The sequence below is a fragment of the Furipterus horrens genome, unplaced genomic scaffold (genome assembly GCF_987537825.1).
Source record: "Furipterus horrens unplaced genomic scaffold, mFurHor1.1.pri manual_scaffold_5, whole genome shotgun sequence".
In the NCBI taxonomy this organism is placed as follows: domain Eukaryota; kingdom Metazoa; phylum Chordata; class Mammalia; order Chiroptera; family Furipteridae; genus Furipterus; species Furipterus horrens.
In genome coordinates, this window is record NW_028327175.1 from 62968402 (window position 1) to 62990084 (window position 21683).

Below are 21683 nucleotides of genomic sequence, written 5' to 3' on the forward strand. Positions count from 1 at the left end.
ACCCATTTAAAAATATGTTGAAAATCTATACATTTATAAGCTTTGTCTAGAGAAGGTAGCAAATTTTGGGCTCAAGGCTCTAAAACATAGGTTATTTGCATGTAATCAACACTGGCTTCTTTAAAAGTATGCCCAGATTAAGGACCTCAGTAGAGTGCAGAGGGTCACAGGAATGCTAGCTGCTGAACAGCCTCCCCCTACAGAGTTCGCTGTGGTTCATTTTACACTTCTGGTTAGTCCCACACTGTCACTTTCTTTCATAGAGAGTAGAGGTTGGCAGTACTTCCCTGTGACATCCACTTTCACACCCAAATTGGTCTTCATAGGCTCCCATTGTGTGCACTACAAAGCAACTTGCCTTGTTGGCAGCTCTAAGTGGGAACTACAAGTCTTTCTTTTCTTCACTGTTCTTTTCTGGCTCACAAGCAACCTCCCACCAAAAGCTGAATCTGTAGAAGAGACTACATCCAAGAGATAATACTATGAAAAAGTATGAAGAGAAGCCCAGGTGGCCACCTTGCAAATTTCCAATGTGGAAGCCTTCGACCTCTCTGCCCAAGAAACAGCTAAAGTCCTAGTGTAATGAGCTTTACAAACCCTAGGAGCCTCTTTACCTTAACTACATACGCCTCCCTAATACAATCCCTTAACCATCTAGCTAAGGAACTCTTAGAAGCCATTTGACCCCTCTTAAGACCCCCTAAGAGTACAAACAATCTTTCAGAAGATCTGAAATCTTTGATTCTTCTGAGACAAACCCTAAGTGTTCTTCTTACATCCAATTGAAGCAGCCATTGCTCTTTGTCATTGCTGGGGCTAAAGAAAAATGAAGGCCAAGAAACCTCCTGGTTTAGATAAATCTCAGATGCCACCTTTGGAAAATTTGAGGAACTGCCCGAAGAACAACTATATTCTGAAGGAGCATTAGAAGTGCCCCATAAATCAAACCCGAAGCTACTCCATAATATATAATCACCCAAAAGAAATATAGTAAGTCACCATAACAGTCAAATAACATTCTATCATTTTCTGAAATGACCAAAATAGAAAACCATCAAATTATGACTCCCCCAAAAAGCAAATAAATATAGTGACTAAATACTGTTTCTTTCTCAAAAAAGATTTGTCTCTATAAAATCTACTGCATCATATTAAATTACTAAGAACACTGCCAATTTGACTAACTTGAAAATATAATAGGAAACTTAAGTAAAAAATAAATTATTTGGTTAAGCATCTTTATAGTTTCTCTATATGATATTAAGCACTTATTTTTAAAACATCTGGATATTGAAAAAAAACCCTCACCTTTCATCACATTGTTTTGGTTACATAGACATAGTAGGCAACTCTTTCCAAGATCTTTATTAGCAAAATATGCTCAAATCAAAATAAATACAGAGGAAACCAAATGACTTGATCTTTTTTCCATCGTTCTGTCCCATACAAGATTTTTAAGGATAACTTCAGATATATTTGATTTCTTTAATCATCCATTTCAAGGAGTATTTTCCTCTAGACTTAAGAAACATGACTTTTGATAAGAATTGATTAGCTTTGCTTACATAGGATAAGAAAATTAAGGTTTTTCTTGACAACTTCCCTCAAAATCTTTCTTTTGAGGGATCTATAGAGTTATGTCAGATTAAATTAATCCTGGCTGTGTTAAAAAATATAAATTTTAACAATAAAGAAGATATATATCACAAGGAGATGTTCTAGTACTTAGACATTTCTTATAACTGTCCTTCAAAATTCCTTTTATACGATGTTTGATAATACACAAACATGTTTCTATAGTACCCTATTATTAATGTGATATTGAAGTTGCTTTTATCTGCCATGATGCTTACTTATATGGTGATAAATTTGGATTAAGACAGTATATTGTGGCATAATTATATATTTTCTGTATTGGTTTTATTTAATAATGGTAACTATTGTTCTTAAACATACAGCATTTGCCAAATCTCAACATTACTTAATCTTATTCTAATGAAGTTGAACCTACTTTTTCTTCTCTTTTTCTGAAATCACCACATCAAAACTTTGCTTCAATTCTTGGCTATCTCAATTTTATATCTTTATAATACCTCTCTAAAACAATTTCAATTTTCAGTTTGCCTTGCCCTTAAGAGGAATAAAGTTCTCAGAATTGACCTAATTGTTCTAAGGCCTGGCCTAGGACCAATACAAGATGCGTCCAAATGGGTGAAGGTCTAGATTTATAGGAATTCACTCATTTTCTTCATCTACACCTCAGAAAAGATCTGCTAGAGATGTGGCTGAGGGATGCCAAATCTTAGCCAGGCATGATGGATGACAGCCTACTACTGTCAACTGCTCCAGGCACCAACATGTCAATCAAAATATAGAATGTCAGATTTCTCTACTCAGATCTCCCTTTGACCCAGTGAATTCCATTTGGAAGACCCTCTAGAGCTCCCATTATCTCCTAATTAGACCTGCTTTTTCATTCTGTCTTTTAACTTTCATATTTTATGTCTTCTATTTTTATTATTTTCCCATTTTTTATTGTGTTTCTGGAATCTATAATCTATCTTCATTTTTATTCAAATTATCTCCAAATTTGGAAAAGTAATCTATAGTATTTACTTTATAATTTAGTACTGTTTAAACTTAAACTGAAACATAGAAGGCCAGTAAGCTAAGCTTAATATAAAACAAACAAATTGCAACCCTCTAATCTTTATTTACCCAGCAAAGTAAATCGTCGGCAGCCGTCCGTCTCGAGAGACGATGGTGTAGCTTCTTAAGAGTCTATCTGCACCGCCGAGAATGGTTGTGCAGTCCGACTGGGGAGTGACACGGTATCTGTCTCCTCCCGTGTTGAATCGACATCTTGCGATGACGCTGGAGTGTCCTCTCCAGTGAAGCTGAAGCTACAGAGCCTGGGCAGGGTGATATGGAGGGTCTGCTGTTGCCCATGCAGCAGACCCCCCCTCTCTTCGCAGCTGAAGGGTCCAAGGGAAAGACGGAGTCGATACAGCTTGGGTTCAGGTGCGCCGCAGGAGTTGCCGGTGTTGATCACAACATCAAACCGCCTTAGGGACTCCGGCTCCGGATTTTCTGTCGGGGTTTACTCCCTTAGCCTTTCCCCTGAAGAGGTATGCCGCAAGGCAGCGGAGGTTTTTTGGAGTCAGAGTTTTCCTTCTCTGATGTGCCCTGACTGGAAGATCGAACCAGCGACACTTAGCTCGCAGGCCGACGCTCAATCCACTGAGCCAAACCAGCCAGGGTTCCAGCAAAGTAAATAAATAATACAAAAGTAAGTATATTAAACTAAATGTAACTCCTTATTAAGATACCAACTTTTGAAAATTTCAGATTCACTTGCTTGCCTAAATTTGCTTTACAAATGCAACCACTACTTTTTCTCCTAAAAATGATATATGGTTAAGTAAAAGAGAACTTTGTATCATTCATTCTGATATACATGAAAATCTGCCTAAGTATAAATATAAATATGATCACAGGGGAGATTATCTTAACTATTATTGCTTTGAATTCTACCTTTAATTTTAGAAACATTTCAACACACATGGCACAGCTTTCTTCAAAAAGATTTTGTTAAGACTACACTTAAAGCAATATTATATAATTCTAATTACTATTGGAACAACACATTTATTGTTTATGATATGCTAAACATTCTTTTAAAAAATTTATATACAGTAAATCATTCAATTCCCATAGCCCTACATAACATGCTAGAATCTAAAGCATCTAATTGTAAAGGAAAACAAAGAGAAAATTAATTTAGACCTATACCATCATTGTGAAATTGAGAAAACTGAGGTCTAAGAAAATGAAATATTTTGCTCAAGGTCATCTATCCAGTTGCTAGTAGCAGAAGAGGAACTACTAGATCATCAAGTTTGCTTAATTTTTTTCACAGGCCAGGCTATGCTTCTTTGAATTAAAAAAAAAATTTGAACGGATTTTAGTTAAAGACAGTTATCTAAAATCAACTTATGATGCTTTGTCAACTAGAATTATGGAATCTACCTTGTGTAAAGGACAAAAATGTAATTCTATGTTAATAGAATTTTCTTTACTTAATGTTTCTCTCAGACTTCACATTTATTTCAAGAATTCCATAATGTATTTTTTTTTCAAGTAATGGTATAGATTCAGTGGCAGGAAGCAAAAATAGAGAAAATAATAAATTTAAACAAATTTAAACAAAAGGACATGTTACCTGATTTATTCCTGAGTATCTTGAGTGACAAAAACATTTCTTCAAACAATTCTTGAACATTTTTTTCCAGCTTCAAAAGGGATTTTATGAGCTGTGATAAGAATCCGAGTTCATCTAAGGAAAGGAAAATGTTTCTTTCTTTCTGTGGGCATTCAGGAGTAACTGTGAAAAGAAAAGTTCAATATACATTGTAGTTGTTTGTTCAGTAAATACTATAATGATCTATTTGATTCCAAAAACCAGTAAAACTAACAAGACCTTCAATAAATAAACCAAGTTTGTTCCTGAGGAAACACAAATACATATAAAATTTCCTAGGAGAGTCTTTTTTTCTGGGAAGCTGGAGATCAGTATTCTCTTTAATGCAAACATGACAAATAATTATATTTATTCTCAGAGCAATAAACGGGAATGTGACTTGTTGTAAAATTATATACAATTCTATTTTTTTAAGAAGTCTTGCACAACTTTAGTCACAAGGAAATATAAGACAAATCCAAATTGATGGACATTTCACAAAATAGCTGGTCTATACTCTCCAAAAGTATCATCTCCAGAAACACAAAGACTAGGTTTTGACTAGACAGATATTCTATTCAAAAGTCTAAAAAGACATGGCAACTAAAATTAAAACGATCAGTATTTTATTATAAAGAATTAAAATGATCGGTATTTTAGTATAAAGAACTCTATTGAGGTAATTTGATAAAATCTGAGTAAATTTTACAACTCAATGCCATTATTGCACAACTGTTAATTTTCTGATTTAGATAACTATTCTGTGGTTATGAAAGAGAATGACCTTTGTTTAAGAAAAACACATTGAAGTATATTAAGGTAAATGTCTATAACCTGTTCTCAGTTCAGGAAAAAAAATAGTTTTAAGAGAGAGAGAGAATGTGAATGTGGAAATGTGGTAAAATATTAACATTTGAGGAATCTGAATATTTTTTGTATCTCTGAAATTAAAATAAATTTTTTTTTAAAGACTAGATAGAAGATATGTATTCAAGACCTTAGAAGTGTTGCTACTATATCACTAAAAACAAGCAAGTTAACTTAATTGTTGAATCTAGTTGGTACAATTCATGAAACTATGTTTTAAAAATAACCTGTATAAATAATTGTGGTATCTATTGCTTTCATAAGAATACAACTTAAGATAAAGAAGGTTGATTATTTTCATTTTATAATTATGCTACTTATCAAGTCACACTATCATTTTAATATGATAGAAAAATATCTTAAACAGTATGAAGAATGAGACTGACCTTAGCAAATGGTACCTTTGACCAAGCTTTCAAATATTTAAAAAATTCTTCATTATTGCCACTTCTTAAAACACATATTTAAGAAGTGTTTTGAGGCTTAATTACAAACTGAAAAATCTGTATACCCTTATGAAATAAGCAAGAAGTTCCTTTGGAGGGAAAAAAATTAAGAGTGCTACTTAGAAATGATGTAAGGTCTGGAGATTCCATGTAAAAGTAGGTTATTTTCATTGCATGGATTTAGAAGGAAGGTTCCAGTAATGTAGTGATGTTATGGGTAATTCATAAACTTTAAAATGTTTGCAACAAACTTGTAACCATTTGACACTGTTTTCACCGAGGACCAAAACTGTCATGGTATCTTTTCAAATAATATGAGAGAAACCTGTCAAAAACTCTGTTTCATCTGTAAGTTGATGTTAGTTCTACATACCAAGTCTATGTCTAAACAGCCCTACTCCCATCTACCATTCTCCCATAGGCAAGTCAGAGAAAATAAACATATACAACCAACATATGTAACTAAGATTTTGTCATTAGAATCATGAGAAATGAGAATCAATATATTATAATTCACTTAGCCATTACTCAATTCTTACTTTGCCTGTTTGATTTCTATTAAGCTTTCCTCATATTGATCAAGGGGCTGGTTAACCTTTTAAATCTTAAAGATGTTGCTTTTAGAACTCAATGTTTATAAGCCAAATTTTCAAGGACTAAGAATCAGTTATAATTCTTTAATAGTTGACTGAAAATTCAACACACTTATAAAGGTTTTGTGTCACTCAATTCTAAATTAGGAGAATTATGAATGTTTATAAAGTAAGCAAAAAAGCTCCCTCTAGCTCTCAAAAAGAAAAAAATCTTTGAGTCAAAAACAGTCTAATCTAACAGTGCTACTTGTTTAAAAATTATACAAGGTCTGAGGATTCTACTTCAAGAGGCCTTATCTACAAGACCTGGTTTTAGAAGGATCTTGTATTTCAGAAATTTAACAATATTGAAAGATAAATCCATTTCAATTCAATGCATCTTTACAACTTAACAATGAAAGAGAACCCAATAATATGTATGACCCAAATCTCATCATTTTTGTCCCAAAGAAACAATGATTGTGGTAGAAGTACATTAATTAGTATTCCTTATTTCCTATTACTTTTAGCTCAGCATTCTCCCAAGGGATATTGTGAGGGTTCTTAATTTATGGGGAAACTAATTCTGTGATAAATTCATTTTGTGAGAGTTCAGTTAAAGCAAAATTAAACATAAAGGATGAAATAGCATTTTCCCCCACAGTATCTCATAGGACAAGGTTTCTTTTTATTTTCTTTTTTAGTGTTCTATTATAGTTGTCCCAATTTTCCCCCGTTGTTCTACCCTGACCAGCCCATGCCCCCAACAGTCAATCAACACCCTGTTGTCCGTGTCCATGGGTCATTTATACCTGTTCCTTGACTGGACCATTCCCCTTCTTCCTCCCTTACCCTGTTCCCCCCTCCCCTCTGGTCACTGTCAGTTTGTTCCTTATTTCCATGTATCTAGTTCTATTTTGCTTATCTGTTTGTTTTCTTCATTAAGTTCCTCTTATAAGTGAGATCATAAGGTATTTGTCTTTCACTACCCGGCTTATTTCAGTCAGCATAATACTCTCCAGTTCCATTCATGCTGTCATTTTCTGCTTTGTGTATTCCATTGTGTAAATGTACCACAGCTGTTTGACCCATTTATGTACTGATGGGCCCGTAGGCTACTTCCAGCACTTGGCTATTGTAAATAATGCTATGAAAAGAGGGGTGTATAGGTTTTTTTGAACTGATGTTTCCAGATTCTTGGGATATATTCCTAGCAATGGAATCTCTGAATCAAAAGGCAGTTCCATTTTTAATTTTTTGAGGAAATTTCATGCTGTTTCCACAGTGGCTGCACCAGTCTGTATTCCCTCCAAAAATGCACTAGAGTTCCCCTTTCTCCACAACCTCAACAGCACTTACTGTTTGTTGATTTGTTAATGATGGTCATTCTGACCACTGTGAAGTGGTATCTCATCATAGTTTTAATTTGCATCTCTCTGATGGCTAGTGATGTTGAGCATCTTTTCATATGTCTATGGACCTTCTGCATGTCCTCCTTGGAGAAGTGTCTATTCAGATCCTTTGCCATTTTTTAATTGGATAGTTTGTCTTCCTGGTGTTGAGCTGTATGAGTTCTTTATATATATTGAAGGTCAAACACTTGTCTGAGGTATCATTGGCAAATATGTTTTCACATATGGTTGGTTCCCTTTTTATTTTGATGATGTTTTCTTTAGCCATGCAGAAGCTTTTTAATTTGATGTAGTTCCATTTGTTTATTCTTTCCTTTATTTCCTTTGTCCTAGAGATGTATTGGCTAAAATATTGCTACATGGGATATCTGAAATTTTACTGCTTATGTTTCCTCTAGGACTTCTATGGTGTAACAGCTTGTTTAAGTCTTTTATCCATTTTGAGTTTATTCTGGTGTATGGGGTAAGTTAGTGGTCTAGTTTTATATTTTTTGCATGTACCATTCCATTTCTCCCAATACCATTTGTTGAGAAGGCTATTTTTACTCCATTTTATGAACCTGCCCCCTTTGTCAAGTATTAATTGATCAAAAAGACATGGGTTTATTTCTGGGCTCTCTATCCTGTTCCATTGATCCATGTATCTGTTCTTACACCAGTGCCAGGCTGTCTTGATTACAGTGGGCTTGTAGTATAATTTGATACCAGGTATTGTGATTTCTCCAACTTTGTTCTTTCTCAAGATTGCTCAGGCTATTCAAGGTCCTTTTTGGTTCCATATAAATTTTTGGAATATTTGTTCTAGATCTGTGCAATATGCCATTGGTATTTTAAAAGGGATTATGTTGAACCTATAGATTGACTTGGGTAGTATGAACATTTTAATAATGTTAATTCTTCCAATCCAGGAACACATACTGCTTCCATTTATTTGTAACTTCCTTAATTTCCTTCTTCAGTGTTCTGTAGATTTCCAATTACAGGTCTTTTACCTCCTTGGTTAAGTTTATTCCTAGGTACTTTAATTTTCTTGTTGCTAGTATATATGGTCCCGTTCTCCCTCCACCCCAAGTTTCTACTTCTGATATTTCATTGTTGGTGTACAAAAATGACTCCAAATTATGAATATTGACTTTGTATCCCACTGTTTTGCAAATTCACTTATTAGGCCAAGTAGTTTTTTTGGGAATCTATAGGGTTTTTTATGTACAATATCATGTCATCTACCAATAATGACAGTTTTACTTCTTCCTTTCCCATTTGGATGCTTTTTATTTCTTTTTCTTGTCTGATCACTGTGGCTACAACTTCCAATACTATGCTGGAAAAAAGTGGTGAAACCAGACACCATTGTCTTGTTTCTGATTTTAGGGGGAAAGCTTTTAGTGTTTGCACATTGAGTATGATGTTGGCTGTAGGTTTCTCATATATGGCCTTTATTAGGTTGAGGTATGCTCTCTCTATTCCCATGTTGCAGAGTGTTTTTATCATAAATGGGTGCTGTACTTTATCAAATACTTTTTCAGCATCTACTGATATGATCATGTGATTTTTATATTTCATTTTGTTTATGTAGCATACTATGTTTATTGATCTGCAAATATTATACCATCCTTGCATGCCTGAGATGAATCCCACTTGATCATGGTGTATGATCTTTTTAATGTATTGCTGGATATGGTTTCCCAATATTTTGCTGATGATTTTAGCACCTATGTTCATCAATGATATTGGTGTGTCATTTTCTTTCTTTGTTGTGTCTTTAACTGATTTTGGAATTCGGATAATACTGGCCTCATAAAAAAAGAGTCTCGGATCTTCTCTCTTCTTGAAGTTTTTGGAATAGTCTGAGAAGAATAGGAGTTAGCTCATTCCTAAATATTTGGTAAAATTCACCCGGGAAGCTGTCCAGTCCAGTGCTTTTGTGTCTCGGGAGTTTTTTGATTACTGCTTCAGTTTCACTAGTTGTTAGTCTATCCAAGCTTTCTGCTTCTTCTTGATTCAGTTTTGGAAGATTTTATGTTGCTAGAAATTTATCTATCTAGTCCAGGTTTTCAAATTTCTGGACTTATATGGTAATTTCTTACAATCCTTTGTATCTCTGTGCTATTGGTTGTGATTTCTCCTCTTTCGTTTCTGATTTTATTTGGTCCTCTCTCTTTTTTTCTTGATGAATTTGGTTAAAAGCGTTGTCAATTTTGTTTATCTTTTCAAAGTATCAATGCCTGGATTTACTGATCCTGTGAATTGTTCTTTTAGTCTCTATGTCATTTAATTTTGCTCTGATCTTCATTATTTCTTTCCTTCTACTTGCTATGGGTTTTGTTTGTTGTTGTTCCTCTAGGTCTTGTAGATGTAGGGTTAGGTTGTTTATTTGAGATTTTTCTGTCTTTTTTAGGTAGGCCTGTATTGCTATAAATATCCCCCCTCAGGACTGTCTTCACTGTGTCCCATAGGTTTTGGGCTGTTGTTGTTTATTTTCATTTGTTCCCAGAAATTTTTAAATTTCTTCCTTGATGTCATTGTTAACCCATTTATTATTTAATAGCATGTTATTCATTCTCTATGAATTTGAATGTTTTTGAGTTGTTTCCTTGAGGTTGGTTTCTAGTTTTAAGCCATTGTGATCCAAGAAGATGTTTAATATGATTTCAATTTTCTTTAATTTGTTGAGACTTGCTTTGTGTCCTACCATGTGGTCTATCTTCGAAAATGTTCCATGTGCATTTGAAAAGAATGTATATTTTGCTTCTTTGGGGTGAAAGGTTCTGTATATATCAATTAAGTCCATTTGATCTAGAATGCTGTTCAATGCCACAATATTTTTGTTGATTCTTTGCTTGAAAGGTCTATCCATTATTGACAATGGGGTGTTAAAATCCCCTATTATGAGTGTGTTGCTATCTACATCTTTCTTGAAGTCCTCCAAGATTTTCCTTATATATTTGGGTGCTCCTATGTTGGGTGCATATATGTTTACAAGGGTTTTATCTTCTTAATGGATTGTTCCCTTCAGTATTATGAAGTGCCCTTCTTTGTCTCTTTTTATGGCCTTTTTTTTGAAATCACTTTGTCTGATATATGTATTCTTATCCCAGCTTTTTTTTTTTTTTTTTTCCTTCATGTTTGTTTGCCTGGAATATTTTTTTTCCATCCCTTCACTTTCAGTCTGTGTAAATCTTTGTTCTGAGGTGGGTCTCTTGTTCACAGCATATATGTGAGTCATGTTTTCTTATCTATTCAGCTATTCTATGTCTTTTAACTGAAGCATTTAATCCATTTACATTTAAGGTTATTATTGAAAGGTATTTATTCATTGCCATTTTTCCCTTTGTATCTGTATCCCCCCCCCCTTTTTTCTTTATCATCTTAAAGTAGTCCCTTTAGCATTTCTTGCAATGCTGGTTTGCTAGAGGTGTATTTATTTATTTATTTATTTAGGTCTGGTTTAAACACCACAGGGTGGGACAGTGTAATTCCTGTGGGCAGGGCTATTGTTTCCTTTCAAGCTGATGCCACTTGGAGGGGACTGCTCTGCCTGAGCAAGATGGCTCCAGCAGTATGGGGAATGACTCAGCACAGGGATCTGGCAGCTGCTCCCGAGTTCTTTCCCCAAAGCCACCATCCTGACTCTCCTCGAGTCTCTACTCCACTCTGCCTCCTTTGCCAGAGCACAGGGTAAGTGGCTGCAAACAAAATTTTATGCATTGGCCCTTTAAGAGGCTATATCTCCAGATGTCCCTCCCTGGAAGACATAAACCATGCCACTTTTAACAGCTGGATGTTATCTGGGTTCTGTTCCAGCTCTGGTGCTGTAGGCTGGGGAGCTCAGCTTGGGGTTTAGACCCCACACTTCTCAAGGAGAACCACCCCGGCTGCTGAAATTTCCCTCCAGCCCTTCAGCTGCTGCCTGTGGGAGCCCGGCTAGCCCTCTCATGTCTCCTCTGCACTCCATTCCTAAAAACTCAAAATGTCACTATTGCTCATTTGTGACTACAGTCAGTCCTCAGTGTCCATGGGGGATTGATTTCAGGACCCTTTACATTAGTCCGTAGTGCACAGTAACAAAGAACATTGCAGGAAATAAGGAGCATATGGACGAGTATTCAGCTTCTCAACACAGCGCAAGCCCCACACAATCCAGGCCTAGTGTTCTAATCACCACACCTGAGCTTGTGATTTCTAATTACTGAAGAATATCTACTTTTGTGTTCTTCAGACTCTTCACTGTTAACCAAATTAGGAAAGTTTCTTCAGCAGAAATCACATTCACTAAATTAATCTCTTTCTCTTCTTTCGAGATTCTGTTTGCTGCTCTCCTCCAAGTTGCCTTTCCAGAAAACGTTACCTGGATATAATCAATTGGGAGTTTTCCTTCCCCCTTATTTAAGCCAGTCTAGTCTTTATCTATTTGTAGTTCTTTGTTTGTTTTTGCTTTTTTCACTATAGAACTATTTTGCTTCATAAAATTTTTGACATACATGTTTATACACAGGCAATTATGGTTAGCTGGCCACCAATAATTGCTACAAAATATCTAAAATAATGATTGTTGCTTTATATAGAATAAGCTCTGTGATTCTTAGGAAATATAAGTATCTCCTAAATCCTATATAAAGAAAAAAATTAAATGTCTAATTTAGAGTAAGACTTTATCATTAACTAACAATGAATAAGTCCATGTAAATAATAACTAGATAAAGCGATTTTTCCTTATATATAATTTTAATTAAATGTTTTTCTAAACTATAAAATTCTCTGCTTTTCTATTATTCAAAGTATCTGAATATAACTAAAATGTTTCTTCATGACAGGGTTATGATGAAAGTTACTTATTCCTATGCTGCACTCAGGGACTAATGTCTGTCCTGTTACAGGGCATTTCTCAAACTGATTATCATTTGAAAAGCATTTATGATCAAATAGGTTTGGAAACTACTACATACTAAATAATCCTTAAAGTGATTCACAATGTACATTAGCATATTAAAGTCTCTATTTACTTCTACAATAATATAAAATTTAAAAAATAATGTTTCTCAAACCTTTTTCACCAAAGAATATGTTTACTAACACATCTATTAACACCGGGATTTTCTCACAAAAATTAAGGAGAAACTGCTCTGGATTATACTTAAAAAAATATTTAACCATGAAAAAAATATTAACAGATAATCATAGAACTATTGTCCTAAAGTAAAAAATAAAATAAAAACATAGAAAGGGTGAGGGAGAGAGAGATAGAAAGAGAGAGAGGGACTAAAGAATATAGGCTATATTACATAAAAAATAAAAAAATTCTTTAAAAAAAGTGATATAAACTACAGACTATACACTCAGAGGTATTTTTCACCTGGTGACTAACAGTTAAAATATTGATTCCATTCTCATATAGCAAAATTAATGTCATTGAAAATAAATCTAGACGGACATTAGGATCTTCACATTTGATCCACAACAAAGCAGCATTTGAAATAATTATCAAAGACCAGCTAAATCAGACAAACCATAAAACTAGAGGTAGAGGCTAAAAGCACACATATTATTTTTCAAAACCATTAGCAACAGAATTCTCATTAATAATAGCATTAAGATACAGGAGAAAATGAGAAGCTAGAAAATCAGATAATCTGAAACTGGTGGATGAGTACAATAAGATAAAAGGCGCACACTTTTGTTTTCCCAAGAAAAACGAACACTAGCCACCCTATTATTGAATGTAAAAGGATCTATTTTCAGTGAGGAAGTATTCTTGGTGCCACCAGACAAGTGAAGAGAAAAAGAGGTGACGCACAAAGAGTATTGAAATTCTCATTATTCCAGATGAAATTCATGACATAATCCAAGTGGAATATGTTTGTTTCAGTAAAGAGAAATTTTAAACAATATTAGAATAAGAAGTCAGGAGGGACCACAAAGGAACAAATGATAAGGAGCACTTTTGCTAGTACCCAGGCTACTTCCTGAGAGCAGGTGGGGCTTTGGAGCCCACTGAGGGGTTGCAGTGGTCTGAGGGAGCCCCATGTCTCCTTGAACACCTGCTTCCATGGAGCCACATAGCAGGGGAAGGAGCAGAATATAAACATCATACCCCTGAGTTTATAAAGGACCTTCTCTGTCAGGTAAGCCTAACTAATAGCTGGAAAATCATGGAGGACCTGCAGGTCATTTGTATGACTAGGAAAGCATTTGAAGTAAAACTATGACTCAGAAATAGTTTCACCTTAGTTTTCAAAACTGAATTTAATATTTCTTATCTCTTTTGAGGAAGCTTGCATATGTACTGCCCAAAACAATTAGGGTAAAACTTTAAAATAAATTGAGTAACTAAATAAGTGAGTGAATAGATGATTCAAAGGATGAAGTGATAATCTTTGAAGTTGAGGGAAAATACAACCTGACCCAAGCTGAAGATGTGGAAATTTAGATATCTCACGGATAAGTGTCAGAATCTCTCTTCTACGTAGTCAGAGATTGAAGAAGGAACCACAGGGAAACTGAACCTCATAAAACTTAATGACTCTGAATTTGAAGTTAGAAAACATTTAGTTCTTTGAAGATGGAATTTGGACTCCTCTGACTCTGACTTACCACTTCTGTTTTTTCCCATGTTTTTTAATGTGGCATATTGCTATTTATAGTACCATTGCCTGAGGTACAAGAGGTAGAAGAGTAGAGTAGTTAGCACATAGAATTATGAGCCAGATGGCTTGGGTTAAAATCCTGACACTGTTCCCTACTAGCTGTGTGACTTTGGGCATTTACTTAGTTTCTCTGTGCCTCAATAGTGTATGATGCTTACCTGAGTTAACATATTGCAGCAGTAACTGAGAGGTAGTAAGTGCTGCATAGATGTTAGGTATTTACACAGCACTTAGATTATATTCTCTGTGAAACCTGCCCTCAGATCCCATGCTAATTCTGTTTTAATCTGCACATAACTTCATTTTAGCTCTTACTATGTCACATTCTAATTGTTAGTTTGGGAGATACCTCCAGATACTTTACGCTCCTGAAAGACAGAGGTCTTCCCACATTATACCATTCCCAGAATTCATCACAGTGTCTACATGAATGAAGGATTTCAAAATGCTACATATTGCTGAGTGTTAGACACAAAACTAACTGCATTTAACTCATTTTGTTTGGCTCTGTCTTCCTGCCATTAGCATGCTTCTTTAGTAAAATACTAATATTAAACGAGGTTAACATCAATTACTGTATGTCAACTTGAACAGGAAATATAAACGTCATATTAGAGACCTGTTACGCCATAAACTACTTTAAGTATTATTGTTCTATAATGGACTCCATTTCAAAGCATAAATATGTATAAAGTTGAGTGGTAGCCACAGTCCAAGATCTTCGACTGTTTCTTTGCTATGTCAACCCTTCAAAACACTGGATTTGTTTCTGTGTGGTCATCACCTTTTTAAAAGAATTTAATACAAGTTATGCATCTATGTTCATGAAAACAACATCCCCTATGATAAAATAAAAGGTCTCAAAACATTTAAACAGATAACTAACTCTCCTGCCAACCATGACATAGTCAGTCCTTGCCTAAGGTGAGGGGATGAAATGAGGAATATTTAATGCCCCACCCTTCTAGAAACCTAGGACAAACACACAGATTAATACCAAGTGGTCACTGTTTTGATAGTGGTATATGACAATTAAAACATTCTATTAGAAAAGAATAAATTGCAAGACTTCTGGCCAAGATGGAGGCGTAGACAGACACACTGTGGCTCCCTCCACAACTAAGAAGGAATACAACTACCTCAAAACTAGAAACAACCATAAGTTCCAGAAAATCAAACTACATGGAAGTCCAGCAAACAAAGATATAAAGAAGAAATACTCATCCAGACAGGTAGGAGGGGTGGAGCCGGGGTAGAAAGGACACAGTGTGGTGGCGACAGCAGCAGCAGCAGGCCGGCAGAAAGCGCAGTCACACACATTTTAAAAAGTCAGGAGGGACACCTGGGGAGCATTCCCAGCTCCTCATTGGACTTCACAGCCCATGGTCCCAGCACCAGGGAAAATCAAGCCTCATTGCTTCTGACTGTGCAGACCAGTGGGGGTTGGGGTAGAGGTAGCAACTGCCGGACTCAGTAGAGTCTGCCTGTTTAAAGAGCCCCCACAGTCCTAGAATGTCCACAGACCCGCCCACTCTGGGAATGACAGCCAGGGCAGCAGCTAGAGGGGCGCCAGTCTGGTGCAGAAGTGGGAGAGGTGCCTGGAAAAGGGGTGAGTGCTGGGCTGGCAGTATTGTTCCCTTTCCGACCCCTCCCCCGCATACAGTGCCACAACGTGGTGAAACAGGTCACCCTGTACTGACGAATCCCTAAGGCCCTACCCCTTACAATGTAACAGGAACAACAGCTCTACCTGAGATGCGGAAGCAAACAAACACAGGAGCCTGTCAGAATGAGGAGACAGAGAAGTATGGCCCAAAAGGGGAAATGGATCAAGGCTCCAGTGGGAGAACTAAGTGACAAGGAGATAGCCAACCTAATAGATGAGGAGATAGCCAACCTAACAGACACAGAATTCAAAACACTGGTGATAAAGATGTTCACAGGCTTGATGGATATGCTTGAGTACGGCAAACGCATAAGAGAAAAAGTGAAGGCTATGCTAAGTGAAATGAAGGAAAATCCACACAAAACCAAAGGTGAAGGGAGGAAACCGGGGTTCAAATCAATGATTTGGAACATAAGGAAGAAAAAAGAGTCAAGCAGTACAGAATGAGGAAGCAAGAATTTTAAAAAAATGAGGAAAACTTCCCAAATTTTGCAAAGGAGATGGACATACAGGTCCGGAAGCACGGAGGGTCCTGGGCGAGCTGGACCCAGAGGGGACCACACCAGGATGCATCATGACTGAGATGCCAAAGGTGAAAGATAAAGACAGAGTCCTGGGGGAAGCAAGAGAGGCAGAGAGTTGCCTACAGCGGGGTGCCTATAGGACTGTGAGCTGATTTCTCAGAGGACACTTTGCAGGCAGGAAGGGACTGGCAAGAAGTATTCAATGTGATCAAAAGCAACCTACAACCAAGATTACTCTATCCAGCAAAGCTATCATTTGGAATGGAAAGGTAGGTGAAGTGCTTCCCAGACAAGGTGAAGCTAAAGGAGTTCATCATCAGCAAGCCATTATTATATGAAATGTCAAAGGGACTTACTTAAGAAAAAGATCAAAACTATGAACTCTAAAATGACAACAAACTCATAACTATCAACAACCGAATCTAAAAAATAAAAACAAAAAACAGCTAAGCAAACCAGAATAGGACCAGATTCCTAGGTATGGGGATCATTTGGAGGGTTATCTGCTAGGGGAGAAATGGGGAAATGGTGCTGGGACTAAGAAGCATAATCAGTTGGTACAAAATAGACAGGGGGATGTTAAGAATAGTACAGGTAGGGTGAAGCCAAAGAACTTATATGTATGACCCATGGACATGAACTAAGGGGGGGGGGAGGATTGCTGGAAGGAAGCGGGGTACTGGGCAGAGGGGAGCAAAGGGGAAAAAATTGTAAGTACTGTAACAACATAATCAATAAAATATACTTAAAAAAAAGAATGAATTGCTAGTATATATTACATCTGCATTTTCTGTAACTTCTTTCTCTGATTGTTCTAGGCCAAGGCAGTTGTTAGACTTAATTTTGCAGCCATGACAAATTCGGCAATAGTGATCTAAAGACAGGAAGGCACATGGGCATAGGGAACCACTCAGTTTGGAATAAATCCTGAGAACCCACCAAAAGCCCCCATGAGACAGGGAGGTTTGCTGCTCCCTTTGGAGGGGCCCACATAGTAAATATAGTCTTGCTTCACAGTCCAAGAGAAACCTAACTGGCTGAAAAGAGTGGCGACAGAGTCACCTGAAGCTATTCTTCTAGGTCAATAAGAAAACTAAAAAGAAACAGCTTCTATTATTACCCTTTTATGATTCCCAGGCCAACATTGGCTCAACTGAATGTTACCTAAACATACTGTTAAATGATAACAAAATTCTCCCACACTCCATTCCATCTTCTCTGGCAAAAGCTGTCAGTATTACATTAACAAGGGCTCAGACTTCTTGCTCATTTGCCAAGGGTATAATACTCATGTCCGTCTCCTATTTTCTATCTTTCTTATTTTGCTTTATTTGACTGAGAACATGAGAGAGAATATCTGACTCCTGATGCAGTCACTGTTAGCTGAAGATGCTAATCAGAGAATGGTTTACCTTTGAATTCAGCCAAAATTGAGAATTGTATCCAGGACAAATTTCTGAATATTTTTCTCAACTGGCTTTTGTTTTATGCTGGCTTAGCTCCCAGTTATAAATACTTAGATATGCTGACCCTTTCAGGGAATGTCTTAATAATAAAATGAAAAATAAATAAAATAAATATACAGTTTAATAAAATGGGGTTTAAATTCTAAGTAATGTATGCTAATGGCACATTATTAATGAAATATCTTCCTAACATTCATTTCTTGGTCTCGATTTTGCTAGAGTTCAGTTAATTATATTTTTTAAAATATGTGTTACTTCTAATATTATCACAACCAAAAATTAACCTATAGAAAAAACTTAAACTAAGTTAACACTCATTTTTACAAGTCTAAGGCTCTATATGAGTATTAATAACTCATTTTTAAAGAAAGAAATATGTTATGACAGAGAGGTTACATTATGAGCTCTTAATATAACTTATTAAAATTAATTTTAAAAATTTAGCACTGGAATAAAAAAATGCTATCATAAAAAAATGGGTTTAAGTTGACATCTGCTGAGTGTGCTTCTTGATATATTTTCTAATTGAATCATAAACCTTTCAAAAGAAACTGAAATTTTTTCCTTTTTTATACTAAGAAATAAAGAATAAGGCATTCTTTACACTTTTTTATCAGGTAGGCAAATTATAATACCTATGAATGTATGTTAAAGATAATATAAAAAGTGATAGCCATGGTGATAATAGAAATCTCTTGTACCCACCCAGAAAGTTGTACTCATAAACTCATTATTCTAACAGAGAGTAGGGAAGCCATTTCTCGGGTGTGATGGCACTTCACAGAGTAAATTTAATAGTTAATTTTACCTTTTTAGCTGTCTTCCTCACCTAAGAAATGGTTATTTAGCCATAAAGGCAAAGTCATATTTCCTTCAAACTTCAAATATGACATTGAAGCTACCTTGGTGGCAGATACTATCTTTTACACTGTCTTGATGCAAAAGGCCTATGAGCTATAAACAGCATTTTTAAGTGTGTTTCATTTGCTAATTCAAGAAAGATCTGCCTTGTGCCTATACCAGGCACCATGTGACATACACTTTGTCTGATGACAGACAGAAGAGAGGCTCAGGGTGAGATCTGAAAACAGGGTGGGGTAACCAACAAGGGCCACAGCTCATACCAGTCACCGTCAGCTCTCTGTGGCCATCCCTGTCTCTTCAAAGTATATTTATCTTTCTTTAACTATTTAAGTTCAGGCAAGAAGACTGCATTAGGTTAAATATTTTAAAAAAGTTCAAAGCTGAAAAGGTGTGGATAAAAAAAAAATAATTGAAGAAAATACCAGGAGTTGATTGCCACAATATTTAGTTCTAAGGCATGAAGAGGTTAAATAACTTGTTCAAGGCCACAAAGCTCAGAAGTAGCTTTTTAAATGCACTATACTGATATCAAACTATAGCAGGTATCATAATTGCCTGAAGAGTGGTTAACACAGATTACCAGGCGACCTCCTAGGTTTCTGATTCAGAGAATCTAGGGTAGAACCTGAGAATACAGATTTGTAACATGTCTAGGTGATGCTAATGCTGCTGATTCAGAAATCACATTCTGAGAACTATTTCTTTACAAGGTCTGTCCAGTAAAAGCCCAGCCATTGTTTATATAATGAGAACAGTTTGCACCACATTGATCTAATCTGGCAGCCAAGGAAAGTGGACTGGAATGCGCATGCATGAACAATGATGACTTCACTGTACTAGTCAGTGGAGGTGGTAGGCACCGTTGATAAGCATGTATACTGTGTGGTTATTGCATTCAAAATGACTGGACAAGTAGAGCAAAAGATGTGCATCAAGTTTGCATAAAGCTTGAACATTCCTCCATGGAAACTATTCAGATGGTTCAGAAGGCTGCAACTCTGGACAACTGATGACTAGCAGCTTCATCACAACAATGCACCCACTCATGTATCATGTCTCATGCAAAGTTTTTTGGTGAAACATCAAATCATCCAGGAGACTCAGCCCTTTTATAGCCCATATTTGGCACCCTAAGACTTCTGGATTTTCCCAAAACTAAAATCACCTTTGAAAAGGAAGAGATTTCAGATTGTTGATGAGATTCAGGAAAATATGACAGGGCAGCAGATGGTAACTGAGAGAACTATGTAAGGTCCCAAGGTGTCTACTCTGAAGGAGATTGAGGCGCCACTGTCCTATGTATCATGCTTCTTGTATCTTCTTCAATAAATACCTCTTTTTCATATTACATGGTTGGATACCTTCTTGACAGACCTTATGTTGCCTCTCTATTATTTCTGTGTACTTCCACCTAGCTGTGCTGTTTTCTCCTTTTTTAAAAATTGATTTTTAGATGAGAGGAAGAAAGAGAGATTTGTTTACTTATTGCATTCACTGGTTGATTATTGTATGCACATTGACTGGGGATCGGACCTGCAACCTTGCAGTATTGGGATGATGCTCTAACCAACTGAGCTACCCAGGCAGGGCCCTGTTTTCAATTTTTAAGGCTTTTCTTCAATATAAACTCTTATCAAAATTCACTTGGATTCTTGGAGGAAAATGGTCTTCTGGGTGATTCCTTTCCATCATTCTCCTAATTCAGGTGATCTTACACAACACTGGACAAGTTCTATTTTTGAAACAAATCTCTCAAGTTACTTTTCTACTCAAAATTTTTAACAACCATGTGTAATTTAAACATCAAAAACTAGTTTTCAAGACTCTTTGTAATCTGGCCTTGTGTTACATATCACATCATTCACAGTTGACCATTTTGACACCTTAGTTTTTGTCTGCACAGCCCTCTTTTCCCTTCTCTATTGTAGTAACAAGCTGATTCCTTGGCCAATCAGTCCTTCCTTGAGACTTTTAAAACGAGGTTAAAAGGAAGCTGTTAGCATGTGAGCTGGAGGCTGCCATATGTACATACCCCACTAAGTGGAGAAACTGGCCTGAGAATGAAGTCATTGCATTAGGAAGAAATCAAAATAATGGATGGTAAAATACAGCCTGGAAGCTAAGTACAATTTGCTTAGGTCTCCAGATATCCTCTAGTTTCTGTTCTTCAGATGTTTAATTGTTTAGTTCTATATTCTGTGAATTACCACATTCTTTTTTAAATAAATGCCCCTTCCTTCTTTGGCATAGGGGCAGAGATGAAGAATAGAAGAACAAAGATGTCACTTGCAAGCTTAGGGTCCTGGCTAATGCCTTTATCAACAATATATAGAATACGCCCTATGTGCCAGATTCCAGTCTCTTCACTGTCTTCAACATTAATCTCTACCATGGGTACATCTGATCTGCAAGGGAAACTTTTCCTTTCCTTCTACGTATACAAGACCTACTCATCCTTCAAGATCAAAATCAAGTTCAAACCTTCACTATGTTTCTCTAGCTAGCTCTTCCTCACACAAAAATCTCCCTTCCCTGAACTCATGTACTTAAAGCCTTATACAAATTACCTGATAATTAATTTAATATGGTATTATATACTTTTTCCCTTTCATATTGCTTTGTGGGTTAGTCTTCTTTTTGTACTGGATTTGAAGGTACTTGAAGGTACTAAATTGATTTCAAACTTCAGAAAAAGTTGCTTGGAGAAAAGTTTTTTCATAAAAGAAATATAATTAGTTGTTCCAGAGTTGAGCTGGGTGTGAGGGTGGGTGGTGCAGAGTAAGTTTGAGCTATACAATAAGATGGGAGAAGCCAGAAGACCTGAGAAACAAGGCCCAGGATTTCTTTCTGTTATGCCTTCAAAACAACCTCTCCATTCTGTATACATCCTCTACTTGGCATTATAGGAAAGCACCAGTAAGTGAACACTTGTTCATTTCTTTCTACTTTCTGCTACTCCAGATACTGCCCACCTGAAACCAA

At 36.2% G+C, this 21683-nt stretch overlaps 1 protein-coding gene across 1 annotated transcript in view; it reads right to left on the bottom strand.

The window, feature by feature from the left end:
- KIAA0825 (KIAA0825 ortholog) overlaps positions 1 to 21683 on the bottom strand; it is a 386922-nt gene that overhangs the window by 287717 nt on the left and 77522 nt on the right. The window contains exon 6 of the mRNA XM_090276495.1: positions 4223 to 4384. Coding sequence (XP_090132621.1) covers positions 4223 to 4384 — 162 coding nt within the window. The remainder of the gene's footprint in view (positions 1 to 4222; positions 4385 to 21683) is intronic.